The sequence below is a fragment of the Nannospalax galili genome, unplaced genomic scaffold (assembly GCF_000622305.1).
Source record: "Nannospalax galili isolate Female #2095 unplaced genomic scaffold, S.galili_v1.0 scaffold794, whole genome shotgun sequence".
NCBI lineage: Eukaryota > Metazoa > Chordata > Mammalia > Rodentia > Spalacidae > Nannospalax > Nannospalax galili.
The window spans coordinates 1,585,757-1,608,256 of NW_008334566.1; the positions used below are offsets into that span (position 1 = coordinate 1,585,757).

Genomic DNA, 22,500 nt, shown 5'->3' on the forward strand with positions numbered 1-22,500 from the left:
AACCCTCTTTTTTTAAATCATTCTATTTGCTTATCAAAGAATAAGTAATTAAGTAAGCTAACAATGAACTTTTTAATTTTTTAAACAACTAAGCACTTAGAAACACTTAAGAAGTAATAAATTATTTTATTGCTATTATTTTTTTAAACTTAAAAAAATTTATATCTGTGTAACCTGTAAATGCACGCATGTCATGCAACACGCAACACCCTTGGAGGTCTGAAGAGAGTATCAGATCCCCTGGAACCGGAGTTATGGACATTTGTAAGCTGCCATGTCGATGCTGGGAACCAAACCTGGGTCCTCTGTAAGAGCAGTCAGTGCTCTTAACAGCTAAATCATCTCTCAAATACATTACTATTTTTAAAAATATTTTATTTGTAATATTTATTTTATTTGTATTATTGTACTGTCTGCATGAATGTAAGTGTACCACCCATGTTGTACAATGCCCATGGAGGTCAGAAGAGGGTGTTGGATAACTCTGGAACTTAAGTTACAGATGGCTGTCAACTGTCATGTGGATGCTAGGAATCAAACCCAGCTCCTCTGCAAGAGCAGCCAGCACTCTTAACAGCTGAGCGATCTCCCCAGCCCATTACTATTATTTTTAAATATAGGATCTGGCTAAGTCCTTGACCTCCTGATACTTCTTCCTTAGTCTCCTAAGTGCTGGAATTATAGACATGGGCTTCACTCTTGGCTTATTTTAGAGCACACATTTCAAACTGCTATTTATTACGATACATTGAAATGTGATCATCTATCTATCTATCTATCTATCTATCTATCTATCCATCCATATATTTTTAAAAACCAGAAATATTTTTGAAAATTGATGAATTATTTTGGGCATATTGTTTTTCATATTATAAAATTAAATTTAATTAACCTGTATTTGAAGATGCATGCATGGTAAAGAAGATATGATTATTTTTCAGTGTTAAAGATAACATATATGTTTTGTCTTGAAAGAGGAAATTCACCCTGGATTTCTTTTCTTTTGCTTTTTTTCTACTTCTAACCAGTTCTTCACTTTTAATTTCTCATTTCTTCATTACAACAAGTGTCAGAATAAAAAAGTTTGAACTGCATTAAAAAATGACTATTAAAATACATTGTGAACTGTGCCTAAAACACTTATTTATATAAATACTTGCTTTTGTTTACAGTAAAAGTGAATTGCTTTTTTTCTATGAGAGAAAATGGGTTGCTTTTTCAAAGCTTGGTGAGCTAGCTTTTCGATTGTACCTTGGCTGGTGCAAACCAGGCCTCCATCCAATGACTGCTCTGAGCATCTAGGACCTCTGTGAAAGGTTTCCTGTATGCCTCTGGTGCCGCCCTGCCTCTGTTTCTTTATCTTCTTTTCTTTCTCTAGAGTGTTTTCCCCAAAACTTTCCTTATGGTCTATTTTCTTCCTTCCTTTTTTTCCTCTCTACCTTCCAATGTCTCCCATATACACTTCTCCGCTTCCATTCTCGAAAACTTTAAGAAAGAAATGAAGGAAAAGAAAGTTTCAACAAAATGCATTTTGTCACCAGTCTAATGAATAATCTTTGAGTATGCTTTAGATTTCTGGAATTTCTAGTATAAGTTTATTTGCTTGAAGTAAAATGTTTAAAGACAAAGCTAGACTGCTAAGCTTATTATTCATTTGGTGAACAAATCTTACAGATATTCTCATCTATATTTGTCCAGAACAAATATATCCATTACTGTATGTTCTTTTATTAGTATTTATTACAATATGTATTTTTAAATATTTTTAATTAACATCTATTTATTGTGTGTGTGTGTGTGTATGTATGTGCACACATGCATGTGCATGTCAGTGTACCCTTGTGATCATCAGAGAACAAGTTGTGGGAGTGGGTTCTCTTTTTCAACCTTGTGGGTCTGGGATTGAAATCATATCATCAATCTTGGCAGCAAGCAACTATACCTGCTGAACCATCTTGCAGGCCCACTATATGTATTTTTAAGTAGTATATATGTGTAATAGGTGTATATGATTTTGGAAGATGGTGATGTTGTTCTATAAGTATAGTCTTATCAATGTTTTGCTCAACTATAAATATCACGTATTCTTATGCATATTAATTTTAGTTGCTTAATATTTACTATTTTATTGTCATCTTTACAACACTTCAAAACGGTTTCAGTGGCACTTGTTTGACATTGAAAAGATACTCAATAATGAACTAATGAGAATATTGCCATGAGATTACTTATTTTCAGCTGTGATACCCAAAACTCAAGTATCCTTGTGCTAGTACATAGGGGACATAGAAGATAAGGTAAGTGTCTGGTGAAAAATGGCGCTCCTTGAAAGCTACTGTCACAGTAACATGTTGTTATTAAATAGTTATGCAATATGAAATATATACCATTTTTGGCCATCAATGTTGAGGAGCTTCAAAAAGATGTCAGAGTTGTGACTAAGGTCATTATACCCTGAATCATGACAGCCCTTTTTCTCTCCTTGCAAGGTGCCCGTGTCAGTGGCCATGATGACTCCCCAGGTGATCACCCCTCAGCAGATGCAGCAGATCCTTCAGCAGCAGGTCCTGTCTCCTCAGCAGCTCCAAGCCCTCCTCCAACAGCAGCAGGCGGTGATGCTGCAGCAGGTAATGTGGGTTACCTGCTTTGGTGCTCTTGCATCGCTCAAGGGGCACATAGTCTGCTGACAGTGCAGTGGGCTTAGTGGGTAGTGCCATCTCCACTTATAGATGCAACCTATCAGCCAGCAGGCTGGAAATGTAAATGTCACTGTAATTACAGAGCTACATAAGAAATTAAGTTCCTCAGCCTTTTTTTTATTTATCAAAATCTAGAATAAGAACAGAAAGGGGGGAAATTTGGAAATAGAATAAATCAGTATTTTACTATTTAGATACGTGGGTACATTTAATTTGTAGATTTGCCAAGATACTGCATAATTGTTATTTTTTAAACTCCTAACATTAACATTCATTTTAGGTTCAATAAATATAAAACTGAGAAAGAACACTTTGCAGAAAGCACATGCATAAAGCAACATCCCAAACTTTCTTTTCCAAGGTACATTCATCATTTAGGAAAAGCAGAATCTACTTACGGAATAAAGCTAGGCAATTAAAAGTGTTCATGTTTTTTTTTTTCAATTAAAAAACTATGCCTGCTGTGCATCTTATGGAGGCTTGAGTTTCTATACAGTGGAGCCAAGATGAGATAGTCTCTTACCATAGAGAAAATAAAGCAGTTTGCCCGACATCTTCCATAGTTAGTTACTTTGCTTTCATTTTATGACCATGACTACAAATTATTTACATTTCTAAGCCTGACATTGCTCTAAACATCTGATGGATTAAGCTATTTCTCTAGTAAGAGTGGGACATCCCAATTTTGGAGCTTCCATTTGATTCTTACAAGTGGTAGAGCACAGCCTGTTCTTAACATGCTAATAGGATTTCAGATGTGATTATTTAGAGTACTCGTTTTGGTTCTGGCCCTTTAGAATACAGATTTTCTATACCCTTTTGTTTAGGATTGTTTGGATTCTGGATTGGAAAATTTCAGAGCTGCCTTGGGAAGAAATGTATGTAGAGCTGTCTCTTTGAACCCAATGCATTTTTTTTTTTTTTTTTTTTTTTTGGGTGAGGTGAATCTTAATGGCTACTCTGCCATGTGCCAGTCTAGAAGAGTTTAGGAGATTTATAATACATGAAACTTTTGCCTTTATTTATTAAAGTCAAAATGGTTTATTCAGCAACAACTACAAGAGTTTTACAAGAAACAGCAAGAGCAGTTACATCTTCAGCTTTTGCAGCAGCAGCAACAGCAGCAGCAGCAACAACAGCAGCAGCAGCAACAGCAGCAGCAGCAACAGCAGCAGCAGCAGCAACAGCAGCAGCAGCAACAGCAGCAGCAGCAGCATCCTGGAAAGCAAGCAAAAGAGGTAAGGACTGCTTATCTCATTGATGTACAATAGCACGAGGTTGAGAAGGGGCTTTGAGAGGCAAGAGCAGCCTCAGATCTTCCTATAACAAGGCTCTTGCTGTCAAAGATGCAGTGTTCTATATTTTCACTGAGCTTAATAAAGTGACAGTGAAGCTCTCATGCTCTCCTTTTTTGTAGCATGGGACTTAAGAGTCACAATCCATGGCTGCTGTGGTCTAATGTTCGCTAATGAATCACAGTGTACAAAGAACAAGCTGTGTGGTGGACAAAGTACTGATTATCTTGTATTCACCGAGTGTCCAAGTTGGTGAGGGAACCTTATTTTCTTCAGTGGTGCAGTTCAGAGAAAATGCATGCAAATTTAGCCCATTGTTGGAGGCTGGGAGACTAGGAGGAAAACTGGTTGAGCACAGATTTCAAAGTCACAGGCCCCTGATTAATGAACTGCTAGGGTATGTTTGGAGTGGCGAGTAGAAAGTTACAGTTTGATATGCTCATAAATCAAACTGACAAGCTGGTTTCTCAGGCCTAGCCTGCACTTGTCAGCAAACTGCATCAAATATAAACATAATACAAACAAAACATGTTGAAGTAGTTAAATTGATCAGCAGGTATCAGAACTGTTGTCTTCAAGCTGCCCATTATGCAAACGTACAGGAAACAGTTTTGACCTCCTGAGGCTTTGTTTCTGTTTGGATTTGTGAATAGAATTTCAGACAGCCATCAACTACAGAATAGAAATTGCTCCCTTATTTCTCCAGAGGCTTTGGGCAATCCACATGACTTGCTCCATTATGCAGTCTGTTTTCCAGTGAGCGCATCAGAAGTTTCTCTTTTCCCAAAACTAAAAAGGAAAGGTCTTCCACAGCAGCTTGTCTTCCTCTGAAGTGTGACTACCATCTCATACCCTCCCGAGTCCAAAGAACTCTGGTTTGTCTTGTAATGCCTCACAAAATTGGAAGTTAGACTTTTCTTTATAATAAGGGCACTTTCTCTTTTTTTGCGTTGCACATAATTCTGCTTTAATATATGCAGAAAAGAGGAGAGAGAGTTAACATGCTTGTCCTCTAAGCTCCATCCCAGTTTACTAATAGATCACCAGAGACCACATCCATGGCTTCAAACTTATTCAGAAAAAAACAAATGAGAGTATTGTGGAAGTTGAGGATTGCCACAAAGTGTTATTCCTCTCATCCAAATAAACTCATTATCATCTGTGATGAACTAATTTCTGAATATCTGAACCTTTGTTAGATACTACTGCCAACCCTTGCTCAGTACTCTGAAAGCAGATTCCTTGGTTTTCGGCCGCTGTCTAACTTCTGAGAGACAGGCTGCTGAACACCTACAACCTGCTCCCACTCTCTGTGAACTTTGACCATGGTCTGATCAAGAACTCACCAGTGTGAGGAAAGGCGCACACCTTTCTGTGCCTACAGTGGTTTGTGCATGCCTTGTTCCCGCTGTTGACTGGCTCGGATTTTCTGACACCCGCAGCAGCAGCAGCAACAGCAGCAGCAGCAACAGCAGCAGCAGCAGTTGGCAGCCCAGCAGCTTGTCTTCCAGCAGCAGCTTCTCCAGATGCAACAACTGCAGCAGCAGCAGCATCTGCTCAGCCTTCAGCGGCAGGGCCTGATCTCCATCCCACCCGGCCAGGCGGCACTTCCTGTCCAGTCACTGCCTCAAGGTACAGAAGACATGCTGCACACACTTGATATCTGCTCTTGTGCTTTCAACCAGTTGATGCCCTGTCGATAGATGTTGTATCTTCAAAAACTGCGTTTCTCAACATATTTATTCATTATTGTTGTGTGCATATGACGGAAACGGAATGAATGCATGGAGATCAGAGGGCAACTTTGTGGTTTCAGATCTCTCCGTCCACTTTTACGTGGGTTCTAGGAATTGAACTCAGGCTATCAGGCTTCCATAACAAGGGCTTTTACCCGCTGAGTCATCCCAAGGCTGAGAAATATGGCTTTTAGATTTAAAGTTTATTGTTAAAACAGTATGACTGCTAACACGGTTGCATGACCCACTTGCTGTAGGCTGAGAAATTTTACCACATACCACTTTCGAGTGTGTAGTAAAACTATTTTCAAGTGTTTTGTTAGATGTTAAAAATATATTTATTAGTCTTGTGGGCAGAAACCAATTCATAAAGCAAGACAAATCAAGAGCCAGACAGGAGGACCTGCAGGGAATTGGACAGCAGGAACAGGAAGCAACACTCATTCAAAGTGAGCTAGTTGATAATGAGTTTTATTGGACAACTGAGGAAAATGATCCTAGTTCTTTAATCTTTGCACTGAAATAACATAGGAAAGAGAAACTCTGAGCATGTTGCTTGCTTTGCTTTGTGGGAAAACTGAGCTATGTCAAGGGGCTATCATAATAACATTTTCCCCATTTTTGCCTATGAATGCAATGTAAATTATAGTTTAAAAAGTTGTCAATTATGTTTTTTCTATATAAGAAAAATCTGAGTGCTCTCTAATGCAATTGTATATATGCATGAATATCTGTTGGGAAAGACATTTAAGTAAGATAGGTAAATAAAGGTAAAAGATATTTGGCTATGTTAATATCAATGAAGGTAAACGTCAACTATTACTAATCTTTGTAAAAGGATATTCTAATTTGCACTTGGCTTTGGGTGGGACAAAGTTCATCAACAAAAGTGAACTTTAACTCAATTTAATTGCATTTCTCAGAGGAGTTCACACTGTAGTGGTATTTACTGTACATTTTGTTACTCTGTAGGACACATTGAAGAAAACCCAGAATAATTAAATATAAAAATTAAAGTCAGGCAAGTAAAAGACATATTTAAGTGCACACAATCAATGTTTGTGAAATATTAATATTTTTTTCTTTTATTTATCAAATATCTCCTAGACTTATTTTCCTCCAGTTTTTCCCCTTTAACTTAACTTCAGATCTTCTCATTCATTTGCTTGGAGCACTCCTAGGAAATTAAGAAAGACAAAGTTAATTTAGTGAAAGAAAGCCCAAGCAGTAGATCTACTTTTCTGAGTTATTCAGAGAAAATTAGAATACATTACAGCATCACTGCAGAAATGAATATTTCATTCACAAATGTTCATACTTTAGAAAAAAAAAATGTGATCTTAAGAAAAAAAAAAGAAATAAGGTTTAGAGCCTGAAGAAATGGCTCAGTGGTTAAGAGCACTGGTTGCTCTTGTAGATGACCAGCTTTTGGTTCACAGCACCCACATGGCAGCTAACAATCATCCAAAACACCAGTTCCAGGGAATCCAGATGCCCTCATCTGTCCTCCACAGGCATTACACAACACTGGTACACTTACATGGATGCAGGCTATATACTCATACACATAAAATAAAAATAATAAGCCAGGCATGGTGGCACAAGCCTTTAATCCCAGCACTCAGGAGGCAGAGGCAAGCAGATCTCTGTGAGTTCAAGGCCAGCCTGGTCTACATAGTGAGTTCCAGGACAGCTGGGGCTACAGGGAGACCCTGTCTCAAAAAGACCAAAAATCAATCAATCAACCAACCAATCAATCAATCAATCAATCAATAAAAAAATATTTGTTATAAAAGAAATAAAGTATAAAAAAAGTTTCTATTGCCGCATACTCATGGTACATGCAAACATGCAAACAAAACACTCATGCACATAAAATAAAAATAAGCAAAAAAGGGGTTTATAATTAATTCAGTGCATACTTGGATTTATTTAATAGAAGCCATTTATTTGATAGAAACTACCTAAAAACAGAAGAAGTAAGTTTATTTCATTAATTTTATTAGTAAAATTTAGAAGAATATCCATTGGAAATCTAATTATGTGGGGATATCCTCAACTGTAAATCATGATTTACCATAATCTTAATTTAGTAAGATTACTCACTTTAATTTAGTAAGACTTAGTAGCACTTAATTTAGTAAGATTATTCAAAAATGTTGCTTTAGTCATACTTAATTTAGTAAGATTACTCAAACACTTTAAGAGAATTTAAAATATGCTCATAAAAACATGACATAATTTATTTAAAATAATTTTTGGGGGGAGACAGAGGCAAAAAGATCCCTTTGAATTTGAGTCCATTCTGGTCTACATGGCAAGTTTTGACAGGCAGGGCTATAAAGTGAGACTATCTCAAAAAAACAGAAGAAAAACAAAAACAAAAAGTTAATAAAATAATTTGTTAAACTATATTCTTCCAAACTAAACAAAATTCTCATCAAGAAATGAAATTTTTTATTGTATTGCTACAACAGTAGTTTTTTGTCTCTCTCTCTCTCTCTCTCTCTCTCTCTCTCTCTCTCTCTCTCTTATTTCCTCCCCGTAGCACCATCTGGTCTGGGGCTCACTATGTAGACCAGATTAACCTTAAATTCACAGAGATCTGCCTGTCTCAGCCTTCCAAGTGCTGGGATTAATGGAGTGCAACACCACTCTCCACTTTTACAGTAGTAGTTTTCAACTGAAAATTTCTCTTATTTTTGAACTGGTTTCAGATAGAATTACTTTTACTGTTCATAAGACATATAAAAGATAAAATACATATTATGGAGTAATTTTAGGAAAAGAAAGTAGCAAAAAGCAAGATTTGATATAAACAGAAATTTTATGTTTTTATCACTGTTATTACTATTGTTATTTTGTTTGTTTGTTGAGACAGGGTTTCATGCTATAGCCCGGAGACTCACAATGTAACACCCAAACTAGCTTTGAACTCATGAGCTATCCTACCACCTCCATGTTCCAAATGCTGGATTTGCAAACATAAGTCATTATATATGGTTAGAAATTTTATACTTTAAATTAAAAAAAAAAAAAACACACACACAAAGATGCTTCCGTTAACAAAGGTGAAGAAATCCGTGTGCACAAACTCAGGGTTAAAACTGCAATTGACTCACTCACCAACCAACCCCCTCTTGTTGCTACTGTTAAATCAACAGAAGTTAGAGTCCTCATTATATTTTTCACTAATGATTAAATATGAAAAGCGTAATATTTGAGACCCATCACATCAGTCAACCATAGGCTGAGTGTATCAGATATGCCAACCAGCCATAGAAAGAGGAAAGAGTCCACTCCCCAAATCTGCAGGTTATATAACCCCAGATTCTGTATTCATGAAGTTACCCACCTGTGAATCAAAAACATCAGGAAAGCAAAGTATTGTTTTTACTAAATATACATGGACTCCCCTCACCATTATTTCCCATGATATAGTGTAGTGACTTTTATGTGACATCAGAATGGTATTAAGCAGTATAAACAATCTGTAAATGATTTAAAGTATACTAGGAGTTTAGGCAGTACATATATAAGTACTCCATAATTTTCTATAATGGATTCCAGTATGGCAGATTTTGGTATCTACAAGGTACACAATCTAAGGGGCATCCATGATGTCATAGCACTATGCTAGAATTCCCAAACCAGAGTGGATAAAAGAAGCAATTGTTGGATAATATATACCCTGAATCATGTCTATCTTAAAAGCTCTTCATTTCAGGTGAAAACGTTTTAATTTTCACTTTCATTATCAGTTTTTTAGTTCACCTTGCATTTGGTTTTGGTTAGTTTATTGATTGTCCATGAATAATAGTCACATAAAAAACAAGTGGGACCATCCACTGTAAATGGTGGATGATGTTCCATTTAGGTTTTCAAAAATATGCCATATTTGATTGATTTATCCTCATAACTTAACACAACTTCCTCTGGCCATCTTGAAATTATAATTTTTTAAACTGTATATGCAAACATCAGAAATGAAATTTTATTATTTTGACAAAGTAAATTCATAGAACTTTTTCTCTAAAGTTATATAATTCATTTTATCATCTTAAATATTTTATTATTTTTATTTTATGTGTACAAGTGTATCGCCTGCATGTATGTGAGTGCACCCGTGTTATGCAATGCCGCAGAGGTCAGAGGAATGCTTCAGATTCCCCTGGAACTGGAGTTATGGACTGTTCGTAGCTGCCATGTGGGTGCTGGGAATAGAACCTGGGTCCTCTGCAAGAGCAGTCAGTGCTTTTAACAGTTGAGTCATCTCTCCAGCCCCTCATTTTATCATTTTAAAATGAACTATTTTAAATGTTAGGCATTTAAGTCATGAATACTATTATAATACTGGATTTTAATGTAAAGTAAGTGCTAAATTAATATCTCTAAATACGTACATAGTTTGTATATAGAAGTGATAGTAGGCAAATAAATTTTAAAAAGCAATGAATTTGTAAATCAATCTTGATTATACTGATTAGAAAGCAATTTAGTATATGGATAGTAAAATTTATATGTATATTAATAATTTAATATAGTGGTATTTTTTAATGACCTAGTGCCATGGCTAAGGAGTAGAAATTGTGCAAATACTTTACCTTTTATATAAATTTTATTCCCGAGCACAATATATTCACAGGTTGACTATGGCTTAAAATTTGTTCTTTACTAAAAAATTTAGTTTTCTTCACTTTTAGTTACTTGCAGTAATTGTATTCCAAAAAATGAAAGAAAGAAAGAAAGAAAGAAAGAAAGAAAGACTAAATAGAAAATTCTAGAAATAATTCTTGAATATTAAATTGCTCAGTATTCTGAGTAACATACTTTATTTTAAGTAATAATGACCCTAACACACAAGAGAGGTGATATAGTGATGTCTATATACCTAGGAGAAGCTGTAAATTGCCTCTTGTAAGTAAAAGGTGAAACTTGTTGCCTTAAAAAGGTGGAAGGTTCCTTGACAGAATGTATGAATTCCAACGGGGTAGGGGACTATGGGAGGGTGCCGGCGGGGGGGTAAAAATATGATTAAGATTGATTGAGATGTTCTGTATGAAATACACAAAAAAATCAATAAAATGTTTTTTAAAAAAGAAAAAGGTGAAAATTTCATATTCCAAAGTTGCTATGGTTTACTATGAGAATGGATGCTTTATATGTGAAATTATGAGAACTAGGTGCTATCACACCTCAAACTGCAAAAGTTATGACCACAAATGATAAGTGCTAAGTTAAGGTGGCAAAAATATTAAATTGCAGCTTCTAGTGCTACCCCTCATTTCGGGCATCCACTGGGTGTCACGGAACATGCAGCTACTGGATATGGATGGAAATATATGTGGAGAAAGTTTCATTTCACTCTGATTTTTTACATATTTTTCTATATAATTTATTTAAAAATATAAAATTTCCATTAACAATCTGAAAGACCAAATGTAAAATGATAGATTTTAGTCATCACTATTTTGAATTAATACCTGGTAGAACTGGATATGTTTGGAATAAATAAAGTGAGCTTTTGAATAATGAAGAAAGTGAAATCTGTTGAAATAAAATGCAATAACGTCCTTTATGCTGAGCTAGGAGTGTGCTCAAGATAGTAGTTGACTCAGCATTCAGCCAAAGTCAGTGATTTGGTTTCAATATCATTCTATGTTTATGGATTCTACAAAGCTAGCGCCCCTCTCCACCACTCCAAGGATCCAGATCTTGCGCTTAATCCATGGTCATGTACTTAAGTAGATCACCATTATACATAACCAATATCTAAAAAGCAATACAAAGAATATAAAGAATACATGCCATGCAGAATTATCATTCAAAAACCAGAATGTTTGGACTTAAGGCTTGATATACTGAATTCTCTCAGTGAGTTGAAATTTAAATACTTTTTATTACTGTAAGAAAAAACTTTGGAAAGTTGCTTGCAAATATTGTTAATTTTATATATAAGGAAGCAACTTGTAAATGATTAAAGACATAGAAGATTGCTCGGTGTATTTAGTTTGGAGGAAATGGAAAAAGGAAAGATTGAACACCAGGTGTGCTGACTTGGGCTTTTATTTCCAGCCCTTGGGAGAGAGAGGCAGGCAATCTCTGTGAAATAATGACGCCAGCTTGGTCCACACAGTGACTTCCAGGCAGGCTGGGACTAGGCAGTTCCTGTCAAAAAAATTAAACAAACAACAAGATTATATTATAGCATAATTTGAAGTGCTATAGAATTAGTTAGTGAACTAGCATGTTACATTAAAATGGCTTTATTTGTTTGGTTGACTTGTTTTGGTGCTGAGGCATCACATCCTGAGCATCACACATGCTGAAGATGACTGAGTTACACTCCAAACTAAAGTGGAGTTTATTACATTTAATTCATAAGAAGTGTTAAAAATGTTCTATTTGTCAAATGTTAGTGTCTTACCTAGAAAACTCAAAAATAATTTCAAACTTAAAAAATATTCAACCTATAAAAATAGTAAGAGAATCACAGCTTGTATTTTATACACACAGAGATCATATACATAAACACATATATACAGAAAATATATACACTGATATAGGCTTGCATACACGTATATACACATACACATGTACACACAGATACACACATAATCACACATATGTATGAACATGTATACATACATATGCACACAATATATATACCCACACAGATTATTCACACAAGTATCATGCGTATTTTTTAACTTAATTTTTGATAATTCATGCATGAACATTGTCTTTGCATTATTTCTATTCCTTCCAGTTCCTCACCAGATCCTCCCATGTCCCCACACCCTTTCACAATTTCTTGTACTCTTCTTTAATCATATGCATTTTTGTCTCCTTTGGTAGAAACCTTTTTCCTGGGTCTTATTCCTAACTAAATATCTATTTTGTAATACTCATAACTTGCTATTTTGACAAAATGTATAATTGATACATCTCTCATTTAACACACAGGTAAAGGATGAGTATTGCATCAGTGAGTGTTATTAATACATTTAACTATGCTAATTTTGGTTGATTATAAACAAACACATAGATATCTGAAAGATGCCACAGAAATTTGATCTCTCTTTTGGTGGCAATAACTGAGGACCAGTGGTCAGGACTGGCAGATAATTTATTTTTCTTCTCTTCTCTGCAATGTAGTGAGTTTGACCATGTGTGTATATCACTTTTCAAAGTGTAAAATTTTAAAGAAGAATTGGAAAGTACATGAAAATATCTCAATTCAAAACATCGCATATCATCTTGTCTTAATGAAATTTAGACAATATAGATATTTACATTTAATAGTTTTATTTGCATGTAATATAGAAAATTTTCAGTGTCATTAAATATCATGTAATTAATTAGAGATTTACAATAGACTTATACTGTATCATGTTGTATAAAAATTATTTTTGTGTGTGTAGTTTTGTTTATGTATGTGTTGTATGTACTTGCATGTTGCAATGTGTGTGGGTGCATATGCATTTGTGCGTGCATAAGTAATGTATATGTATGCATATGGAGGTCAGAGGTCTAATTCAGGTGTCTTCTTCAATTTCTCTGTTATTTTTTAATTTATTCATGTTTATGTTTATGAGTATTTACCTGCATGTATGTAAGCATACCACTTGTATGTAGTAGCCAGGGAAGCCAGAGAGGGAATTGGATCTCCTGGACCTCAAGTTAGCTGCCATGTAGGTGCTGGAAACAGAACCCATGTCCTCTGCAAGAGCAGACTCTGACCTGCTGAGTCATTTCTCCAGACCCTCTACCTTATTTTTTGAGACAGGGTCTCTCACTGAATATGGAGTTTATCGATTCTGCTTGGCTGCCTGGTCAGTGAGTTTCAGGGATCCACTGACCACTCCCATTGCTGAGGTTACAGATATACAATGCACCATGATACATGTATGTAGGGGTGTTTGCAGCCATGCGTATGCTTCTGAGGTCAGAGATGGACCTCAGATGTCTGGTTCTATCACTATCCATCATATTGCCTTGAGATAAGGCCTCCAACTGAACCAGGAGTGAGATTGTGACCAGCAAGCCCTAGAGACCCTTCCCTTTCTGCCTCATAGTACTGGGATTTCAGGAATTCACTACCACACCTGGTTTTTTTATGTGGGTGCTGGGGATTTGAACTTAGGTCCTCATGCCTAACATGGACTTTTATCCATTGAGCTCAAGCCTGTAGCTGGCTTTTTACATGGAAGTTGGGGATCCAAACTCAAATTTGGCAGCAGATCCTTTATCGACTGAGCCATCTTCCTAGTTCCTTAAAAATATTTCACATTAAAATGTTAATTACTGAATATAGAAGAAGAAAGGATATTGAAAAAATCTTGTTTTGAGTGGGAAAGAAATGCGAATGTGATATTTAATCATAAGGGACATCACTGAAAATTGTTAACCTGTTTTTACCAAGGTTGTTAAATCTATATGTGAATTATCAAATTGTAATCAACTCCTATCACAGTTCTTGGCAGCTTGTAGTTCCTCCATCAACTCTGGTTGAATGATTGAAGAATTTTCATTAAATCTTTTTCTATGATATAGTATATGCAGCTCAATTAAGGATTAAGGATTCATCTTTTCACTTACTCTGAGAAACCATATTTTAATGTTTACTTGTAATACTGGCAGTTATACTACTGGCTTCTCAATTTCTTTGTGTTCATGGGATTTTAAAATTACACAGTTACAAAGTATTTTGGAATTTGTATGGATCCTCAACATAAATTCAGACAAATGGACTAATATTTACTTAAGATAAAAGCTGATTATTATTCTATGCTTTAATCCACTGGTTTCCAGAATATCTTTGACAGGACACTACTGTTCTGGCCAAATGAAAACCTTTTGTATGCAAAGAAGATAGAAGCAGTTGAGTTTTTAGACAGGGTGGATAGGGAAGAAGTCCGGAGAAAAATTTTAGCTGAAAAATGACTTGAGAATGAAACAGAGATTCCCATTGTACTAAGCTCTGCACTCCCCTAACCATTCTGCACTTTAACATCCACTTATATACAGTGCCTTGGGCCATTTGTATTATTTCTAGCAAATACAAATAATAATTAACAGGGCTTGAGGTGTCATATATTAATTTTCCTTGGCTGTACCTAAAATCTTGAGTGCATGAGAGACAGTGTGGTGTCTGTTATGATGGACAAAGGAAAAGGAGAACTGGAGGGGAGGTGTGTTGGCAGGGGGTGGAGTTTACCACCAGAAACTTAGTTTTGAACATGCAAGGTTTGAAAAACCTCACAAATTTGGAAGGTAATGTCAAATAGAATGTCTACATTCTATCGAGTTTACTTTTTGTTGCTATTTTTGTTTTGACGTTTTTGGTTTGTTTGCTTTGTGAGACAGGGTTTCCCTAAAGCCCCAGCTGATCTGGAACTCATTATGTAGAACAGACTGACCTCAATTTCGCAGACATTTGCCTGCCTCTGCCTCCTGAGTGCTGGGATTAAAGGTGTACACCACCAGACCTGACTAGAATACATATATATATATATATATATATGTATTTATATGTATGTATATATATGTATATATATGTATTTATTATTTTTATTTTATGTGTAAGCATGTATTGTCTGCATGTAGGTAAGTACACTCGTGTTGCACAATGACTGTGGAGGTCAGAAGAGCCTGTCGGATCCCCTGGGACTGGAGTTATGGATAGTTGTTAGCTGCCATGTGGGTGCTGGGATTCGAACCCAGGTCTTCAGGAAGAACAACCAGTGCTCTTAACTGCTGAGCCATCTCTCCAGCCCTAGAATACCTATATTTTGAAGGAAGGGTGCAGGCTACAGAGCAGCTGTAGGTCTTAAGTTTTTACCTAGTATTGAAAACTAGTATAAATTAGTGTAATTACAAAATGAATTTATCTGGCTTATTTCTCAAACATATTAGGAAAATGTTGAGATGAGTCCAGTTTTCTTTGTTCCCTGATTTTTTCGAATTGCTTTTTTCAAACTATAAGTCTCCTCCTTACAGTCCTACAGACCTCTTAGCCTAGCAGCAGTGCCGATACAATTCTGTGGAGCACTATCTAACTGAGCTTTTCACTACAGCTAGAGTAAATAACCCAAAACTATCAAGACTTCCAAACTCATTAAGTTTCTAATTGTACAAATTGATTGGTTGTGTTTTCATAGTCATAAATAGTTTTGTATCATTAAAGGATGTTTTAGAAATTGTTAGCTAGAAAAATGTCATCCCCAAACAAGATAATAGTTTCCTTTTTGAAATTCATTCCTTGCCTCCAGAGTGATCGGAACACTGGAATCACTGGTGGAACTTGTATCTGAGTCCTTCCTCTATAACTACAGTTCACTGCTCTGTGCTGTGGTAGGATGCTGAGGATTTTTGAATATTCTGAGATGATTGTAATATGCCAGTGTTTTGGACAACCACCATCTCTTTTTAATTCTATTATTTTCTGTCACTTGTCTGTAATAATTAAAACCATTTGCCCTGCATTAACTAAGAAAGTTGATTTGAATGATAAGCAAGATATTTAGTCATTCAGTCTTTTAGGGGATCTACTAAGAACCTAGCATATGCCACCTTATTATTGCATGAAGATATTACTAACATTCAATATAAATGAATAGTGCTATGAAATCTTTCAGAAGGAAAGCGCATACTTACGTTAACCAAATTTTTAATAAAGCCCATAACCTAAATCTTAATAATACCATTAACTAGCATAATCTCTCAAAGTTTTGTCAGTAGTGGGCATATCAGATGTTATCAGCTACTCAGTGAACATTTGAAGCCACAAACACCATTTGTCAGTCTTTAGTCATTAATCTTACAGGTAGCAAGGATTGTACATAGGATCTTTAAGGGACACAAGATTTCCATGTAAGAATCAATAATTCTTCAAATAACTGTATGATTCTGTTTCAAACAATGAAAAGAACAATACTTACTGAGTATATACCAGGCATTGTTTAAGACACTGGGATGTGACAGAAAAAAAAAATCTGTTCTTGTTCATCAGATTTAAAATTTAGTGGAGTAACACTGGGGATGAGAGAGAGAGAGAGAGAGAGAGAGAGAGAGAGAGAGAGAGAGATCTCCGTAGATAGATCAGTCTATGCATAGTTTCAGGAACCAAATAAATGTTCTTAAAGTAAAAATAGGCTAAGTATTCAAGGAATACTCTAAAGTGGGCGAGGAGGGGAGTGGGCAATTAATTGAGACTATGGCCAAAAAAATCTCTTAAAGTTGTGACCTTCAAGTCATCTAAATGAAAGGAAGGAGGAAACCATGGGAAGGTCTTCAACAAGAAAGTAAACAAGTGTTTGAAATATTGAAGGAACAGCAGATGGCTCCAACAACAAAAAGAAATATTGAGAGAGTAACACAGGAGGTCAGGCAAGAGTCAGATAAGAAAGGTAGCATACAATTACTTTGTTTGTTTGCTTGTTTGTTGAGACAGGGTTTCACTATGTAGCCTTGGGACCTAGACTGGCCTGGAACTCATTACATTGACCATGCTGGTTTTGAGCTCAGATTTCAAAATCTGTCTGCCTCTACTTCCCAAATGCTAGGATTAAAGGTTTGCATTGTGTCCCACCTCAAGATATATAGCTATAATCAATGGATGCTGAGGGACAAGGAATCAGTTTTCTCCAAGGATTAGCTCTCTAAGAAATTATCTAATCTCAAGTGGACAGCACTAAGAACAAGCACAAATGAGTACCACTGAATGGACTCAGTGCATTTTACACACACACACACACACACACACACACAAACACACATCATAAAGACGAGGACTAGAAATTAAGAAGGAATAAGGAGATATGGGAGGAGTTGGAGGACACTGGGAGACATGGAAATAATCAAAGACAAAACTCATGTCTGAAATTTTCCATAGAAGTAATTACTCAAGATAAAAGCTACAGTGTTGGTGGTGAGAATGTTTTATCATAAATTAATTGATGCTGGTAATGGCATTAGTCCATTCTTAACCCCATGGTTATTTTAAAAGCCATTATCTTGTTTTATTAGTGGGGCTTTCTTTCCTTTTACAGCTGGCTTAAGTCCTGCTGAGATTCAGCAGCTATGGAAAGAAGTGACTGGAGTTCACAGTATGGAAGACAATGGCATTAAACATGGAGGACTGGACCTCACAACAAACAATTCCTCCTCGACTACCTCCTCCACGACTTCCAAAGCATCGCCACCAATAACGCACCATTCCATAGTGAATGGACAGTCTTCAGTTCTGAATGCTAGGCGAGACAGGTAAACCTCCCCACTTCACTGTGTACTCATTTGCCTCCGTATTTCGTTTTTACCATTGATAAAAAGTGAAACCAGTAACACACTTAACAGGAACTAATTTGCATAAAAGAATAAGTAAAATAGAAATCATTAATGTTTACCCTATACTTTTTTATTTTAAAAAGCATTTCAAATGTCTCCAGTATAATAGATAAAGTTGGGGAGTGTACCTAAAGAACTAGTTTCTCATGAGTATACAGGGCATGATTGTATTGGTAGATTTTGAAAGTTTTAAAACTTCAGAAAATTAAAGATGTGTGCATATTCCCTCAATGTGTTTCAAATATATGCTTAAGAAATTAGAAAGTAGATGCACATAAATATGGAAGCCTAGGCTCAATAACCCAGAACACAGGAAATCCAATTTGCTCTTTTATTGTTGTGGCGATGTAATTAGAAAAAATACATAAAAATAAGCATATATTGATCATGTTTCCAAATAAATTTAACTAAAAATTCATACAGAAAGGTTCTTGGCTGTCGCTCTCAGCATTGCAGTGTGTTAGGTAACTTCTCAGCTTACTGCTTTATTTATCTTAATTGTATAAAAACTACCCTTGTGAAAGAGGCATCTGGATTTTTTTGTCCATTTAGTTCCATTTACTTAGGCACATCACTTCCAAATTAAGTCCTGTCAAGTAACTTATAGATGTACATAGGCTGAAATACTGCTAAAATTGATTTCTTTTTGAGACGGGGTCTCCCTATAGCCCCAGCTCGCCTGGAACTTGCTGTGTAAACCAGGCTGGCCTTGATCTTCGAGAGGTTTACCTGCGTCTTCTTCTTCAGTGCTAGGATCAAAGATATGGGTGCTTTATCAAACCACTGCTAAAAACGAAAAGCATGTTTTTGAAATATGAAGAGTAGGTACAGAATTTTGTAATGGAGTGGCTTATTTACACACAGCTTTGACTCCATATGTCTATGTAGTGGATCAGTAGTGTTCTCTTGTATGATAAGAAGATATTTTCCTACCTGCAACAAACACCTGTCATAAACATATTTTTTTCAAAGAAACATTTAATTATAGCATACTTTAAAACAGAATACCATAGTATGGTAATGTTCCTACCTTCATTTGAGTAAAGAGAGTTTTCGTGTTAGCTTCTTATAGAATGGTATGCCTCTCTTGCTTTCATGCTGTTGTTTTAATTGAGATTAATTTGATGATTATACATTAGAGAAAATGGTTAGTTTTTCTAAGATATCTCTATCTGATGTGATACCCACTTATTAAATGTCTGCCATAATTATGTAAGAATATTGCCAATAAATAGTGTTACAAAGTAGAATTTTTAAAATCAACTGTAGCTACTAGGAATGTGTGTGTGTGTGTGTGTGTGTGTGTGTGTGTGTGTGTGCAGCTTGCACATATATATTAACTAACTGTGGCCAAAGGCTTATATCTTTTTTAAAAATAGCATTTCTAAAGTCTTAAGATGATTTTCCTATTGCTTTCATTAACTATATTTTTCCCACTCAGGGACATAAGGCTATATACTTTTTATTTAGAGGTAAAATATTACGGTAAGGTCGTATGGCAGGATTAGCATATGATATTATACAGTCCTCTTAGTTTTTCAATCCTTTATTAACAGTCATCTTTGGCTCTATTTCTCCTCTAATTGGAACATCATCTAGCCTTGGCAGTTGAACTATTCAATAGAACGATTAAATTTTTCTGACTGCTCTGAGCTGAATTGACCTGTTTTGACCTGTTTGTCACTGATCGTAACCTGACAGGCGCTAGCAGCCTGCGACGATTATGGCTTTCTGAGATGAATCTGACGTCGTGTTCTTTTGCTACAGCTCGTCACATGAGGAGACTGGGGCTTCTCACACACTCTATGGCCATGGAGTTTGCAAGTGGCCAGGCTGTGAAAGCATATGTGAAGACTTTGGACAGTTTTTAAAGTAGGTTTCAACTTTTATGGAGAGTGGGAAGTGTATTATATGGAAGTTTCGGTATATTGCTGTAAATTAGCAAACAATGGAAAGAGAATGGAAAGAAGGAAACCTCTTAAGGCAGTTTGAGTTTTCTGTTTGTTCCAACAAGTGGATTGGCAGAATTGGGTTAAGAATGTTAATAGGTGATAGTCATCTCTTTATGAAGGTACCTTAGATGTCATTTTTAAGATTTTTGTATGAATAGAGACATACCTCTAATTGTAATAAGAACCACTAGGAGACATGTTTGTAAGAGAAGATGCTCTTAAAATTTGAACATCTAATAACAACTTCATTTAATGTGTGAATAGCCATAAAAATCTCTCTAAATAAATAAACACATTTTGCACATCTATTTAAACCAGCAGATTTTCTGGTCATACTTTAAGTATTGCATCTAAGAATAACAAATGAAAGTCAATGGCCTCTAACATTTAAGGAAATATATACGTTTCGTTCACATTGTTACCTTTGCCTTTTATGAAACATAAGTAATGCGCATTGTGGTGCGCTTGTAAAATAGATTACATAACTTCTCCAGCTTAAAATCAAGCCTCAAATAGCCTTAATATCTTCCTACAATGATATTTTAGTGTTCAAAGATGGTTAAGGGTTTTTTTCAGATGGGAATATTCCCCTTCCCCAAATCATTTCCTGCATGCAGTTCTGTCAGAGGGCAGATCTGAACAGAGCACTGCAGATAGGTTTATGGAGATGAGTACTTTCACAGACTGAGCCTCTTGTGTTGTCATGGTGCAGCTAACAGGGTGAATGAACTGTTTCATGCTTCATCAACAATTAAGTTAATTAGCTCATTTGAAATTGCACTGCTTTGTTGCCAGGATGTTGGCAGAAACATCAAAAAGATGTGTTTACAAATGGCAGAGTGACTGCAGCGGATAGAACCAAAGCACCTTCCCAACGAGGCACAACACTTGGCATCACAGGAACTTTGTAGCTGAATTGCAGGAAGGCTTCGAGGAAGATTTTTTAACCTTTCATGGTTTCAGGCCAATTAAGAGAAAATTTACTTCATATAGCACAACGGCTCTTTAGAAACGGCCTTAAATGAAAATTTACACGTTTGTTATACCAGAACAGCTGTGAGCTGCCATTTTGTTGGGTGTGAAGCTCATTATGCTATTCCAGCAAAGCAGATATTAAAAACATTATTAGATAACTTTGCTGAAGTTTTCTCCTTAAAAAAATAGGGGTCTGGTGATATGATTCAGAGGCAGGGTCCTTGCATATAGATTAAATCCCTAATACAAAATAAAAATTTAAGGTATTTACATATAAAAAATAGTTCAAACAAAGAATATGGAAATGTAAAAATTATTTCATCAATAACTTTATATTTTAGCATTTGATATTAATCTTTATCAATATTGTGTATAATTTGCTGTCCTTGAGGTTATTTAGAAAATGGCTGATCCATTCATAGGGATGTTAACTGAACTCACAAAACTGTCTGCTTACTATGTATTTTCTTGCTCCAAGTAATTCTTTTTCAAAAAAATTAAATTATGGCTCATCTTTGAGAGAAAAATACGTATCTTTCTTTCAGTATGATTTCCCTTAGGACACAAGAAGAGCATTTTTCACACATTTCAAATGTTAATTTTTATCACTAACAAGTGAATAAACACGGATTCCCATTTTACCCTCTATGTTTTTTTTTCATATTCATGCAAGTATTGTTGTTGTTGTTGTTTAACTGAAGGAATTGCAATTAGAAAAGCATTTCCTTTCAATTACATAGCAACTTTGATTTCAGAGTCTGACCATTTTTCCAGTCCATTAACCCGATTGGTATGTCCAAACTAATGACAGTAGATTTTAAGATCTTTCTTCTAGTCCATTTTTTATATGATACACATTAAATTCTTGAATTCAAAGATCTGTGATAAGCCAGGCATGGTGATGCATACCTTTAGTCCTAGCACTCGGGAGGCAGAGGCAGAGGCAGAGGGATCTCTGTGAGATCAAGGCCAGCCGGGTCTACATAATGAGTTCCAGGTCAGCCTGGGCTACAGGAAGATCTTGTCTCAAAAATACAAAAACAAAAACAAAAACAAAAAAATCTGTGATAACTTCTGTTTACAGCTAATGTCAATATATAGTACTGAAATTAAATATTAATTTGATTTATTTCCCAAACTGGTCTTGTCTTTTTCTTAAATATAGTGAGAAATTTGAAAAGAAATATCTTATAAATGCCATGCCATAATGTATACAAGAAAAACAATGACTGCTCAACATCTTATATATACACTCACGTTCCCAGGTAGTCTATATTCTTATTTTCAGGTAGTTTGTTCTTATCTATACTCTATAGTAATAACTGGGGTATACTTTTCTCTTGAGTAAAAATTAAAATTGATGTAGAAATTGTTATAGTGGTAGAGGGAAAATATAAAGAAAGACAAGAAGGAAAGTCCAAGCTAAAAGGCTTTAGGAAAAAATTTTAGCTTTTCTGGAAAGTAAGTGTTGCCAGAAGCTAACCATTTTCTTTTC

General features: G+C 35.6%; 1 protein-coding gene across 1 annotated transcript in view; it reads left to right on the forward strand.

Annotated features, from left to right (window-relative positions):
• Foxp2 (forkhead box P2) overlaps window positions 1-22,500 on the forward strand; it is a 648,199-nt gene that overhangs the window by 577,252 nt on the left and 48,447 nt on the right. The window contains exons 7-11 of the mRNA XM_029561780.1: window positions 2,490-2,627; window positions 3,749-3,937; window positions 5,446-5,626; window positions 17,784-17,997; window positions 19,846-19,950. Coding sequence (XP_029417640.1) covers window positions 2,490-2,627; window positions 3,749-3,937; window positions 5,446-5,626; window positions 17,784-17,997; window positions 19,846-19,950 — 827 coding nt within the window. The remainder of the gene's footprint in view (window positions 1-2,489; window positions 2,628-3,748; window positions 3,938-5,445; window positions 5,627-17,783; window positions 17,998-19,845; window positions 19,951-22,500) is intronic.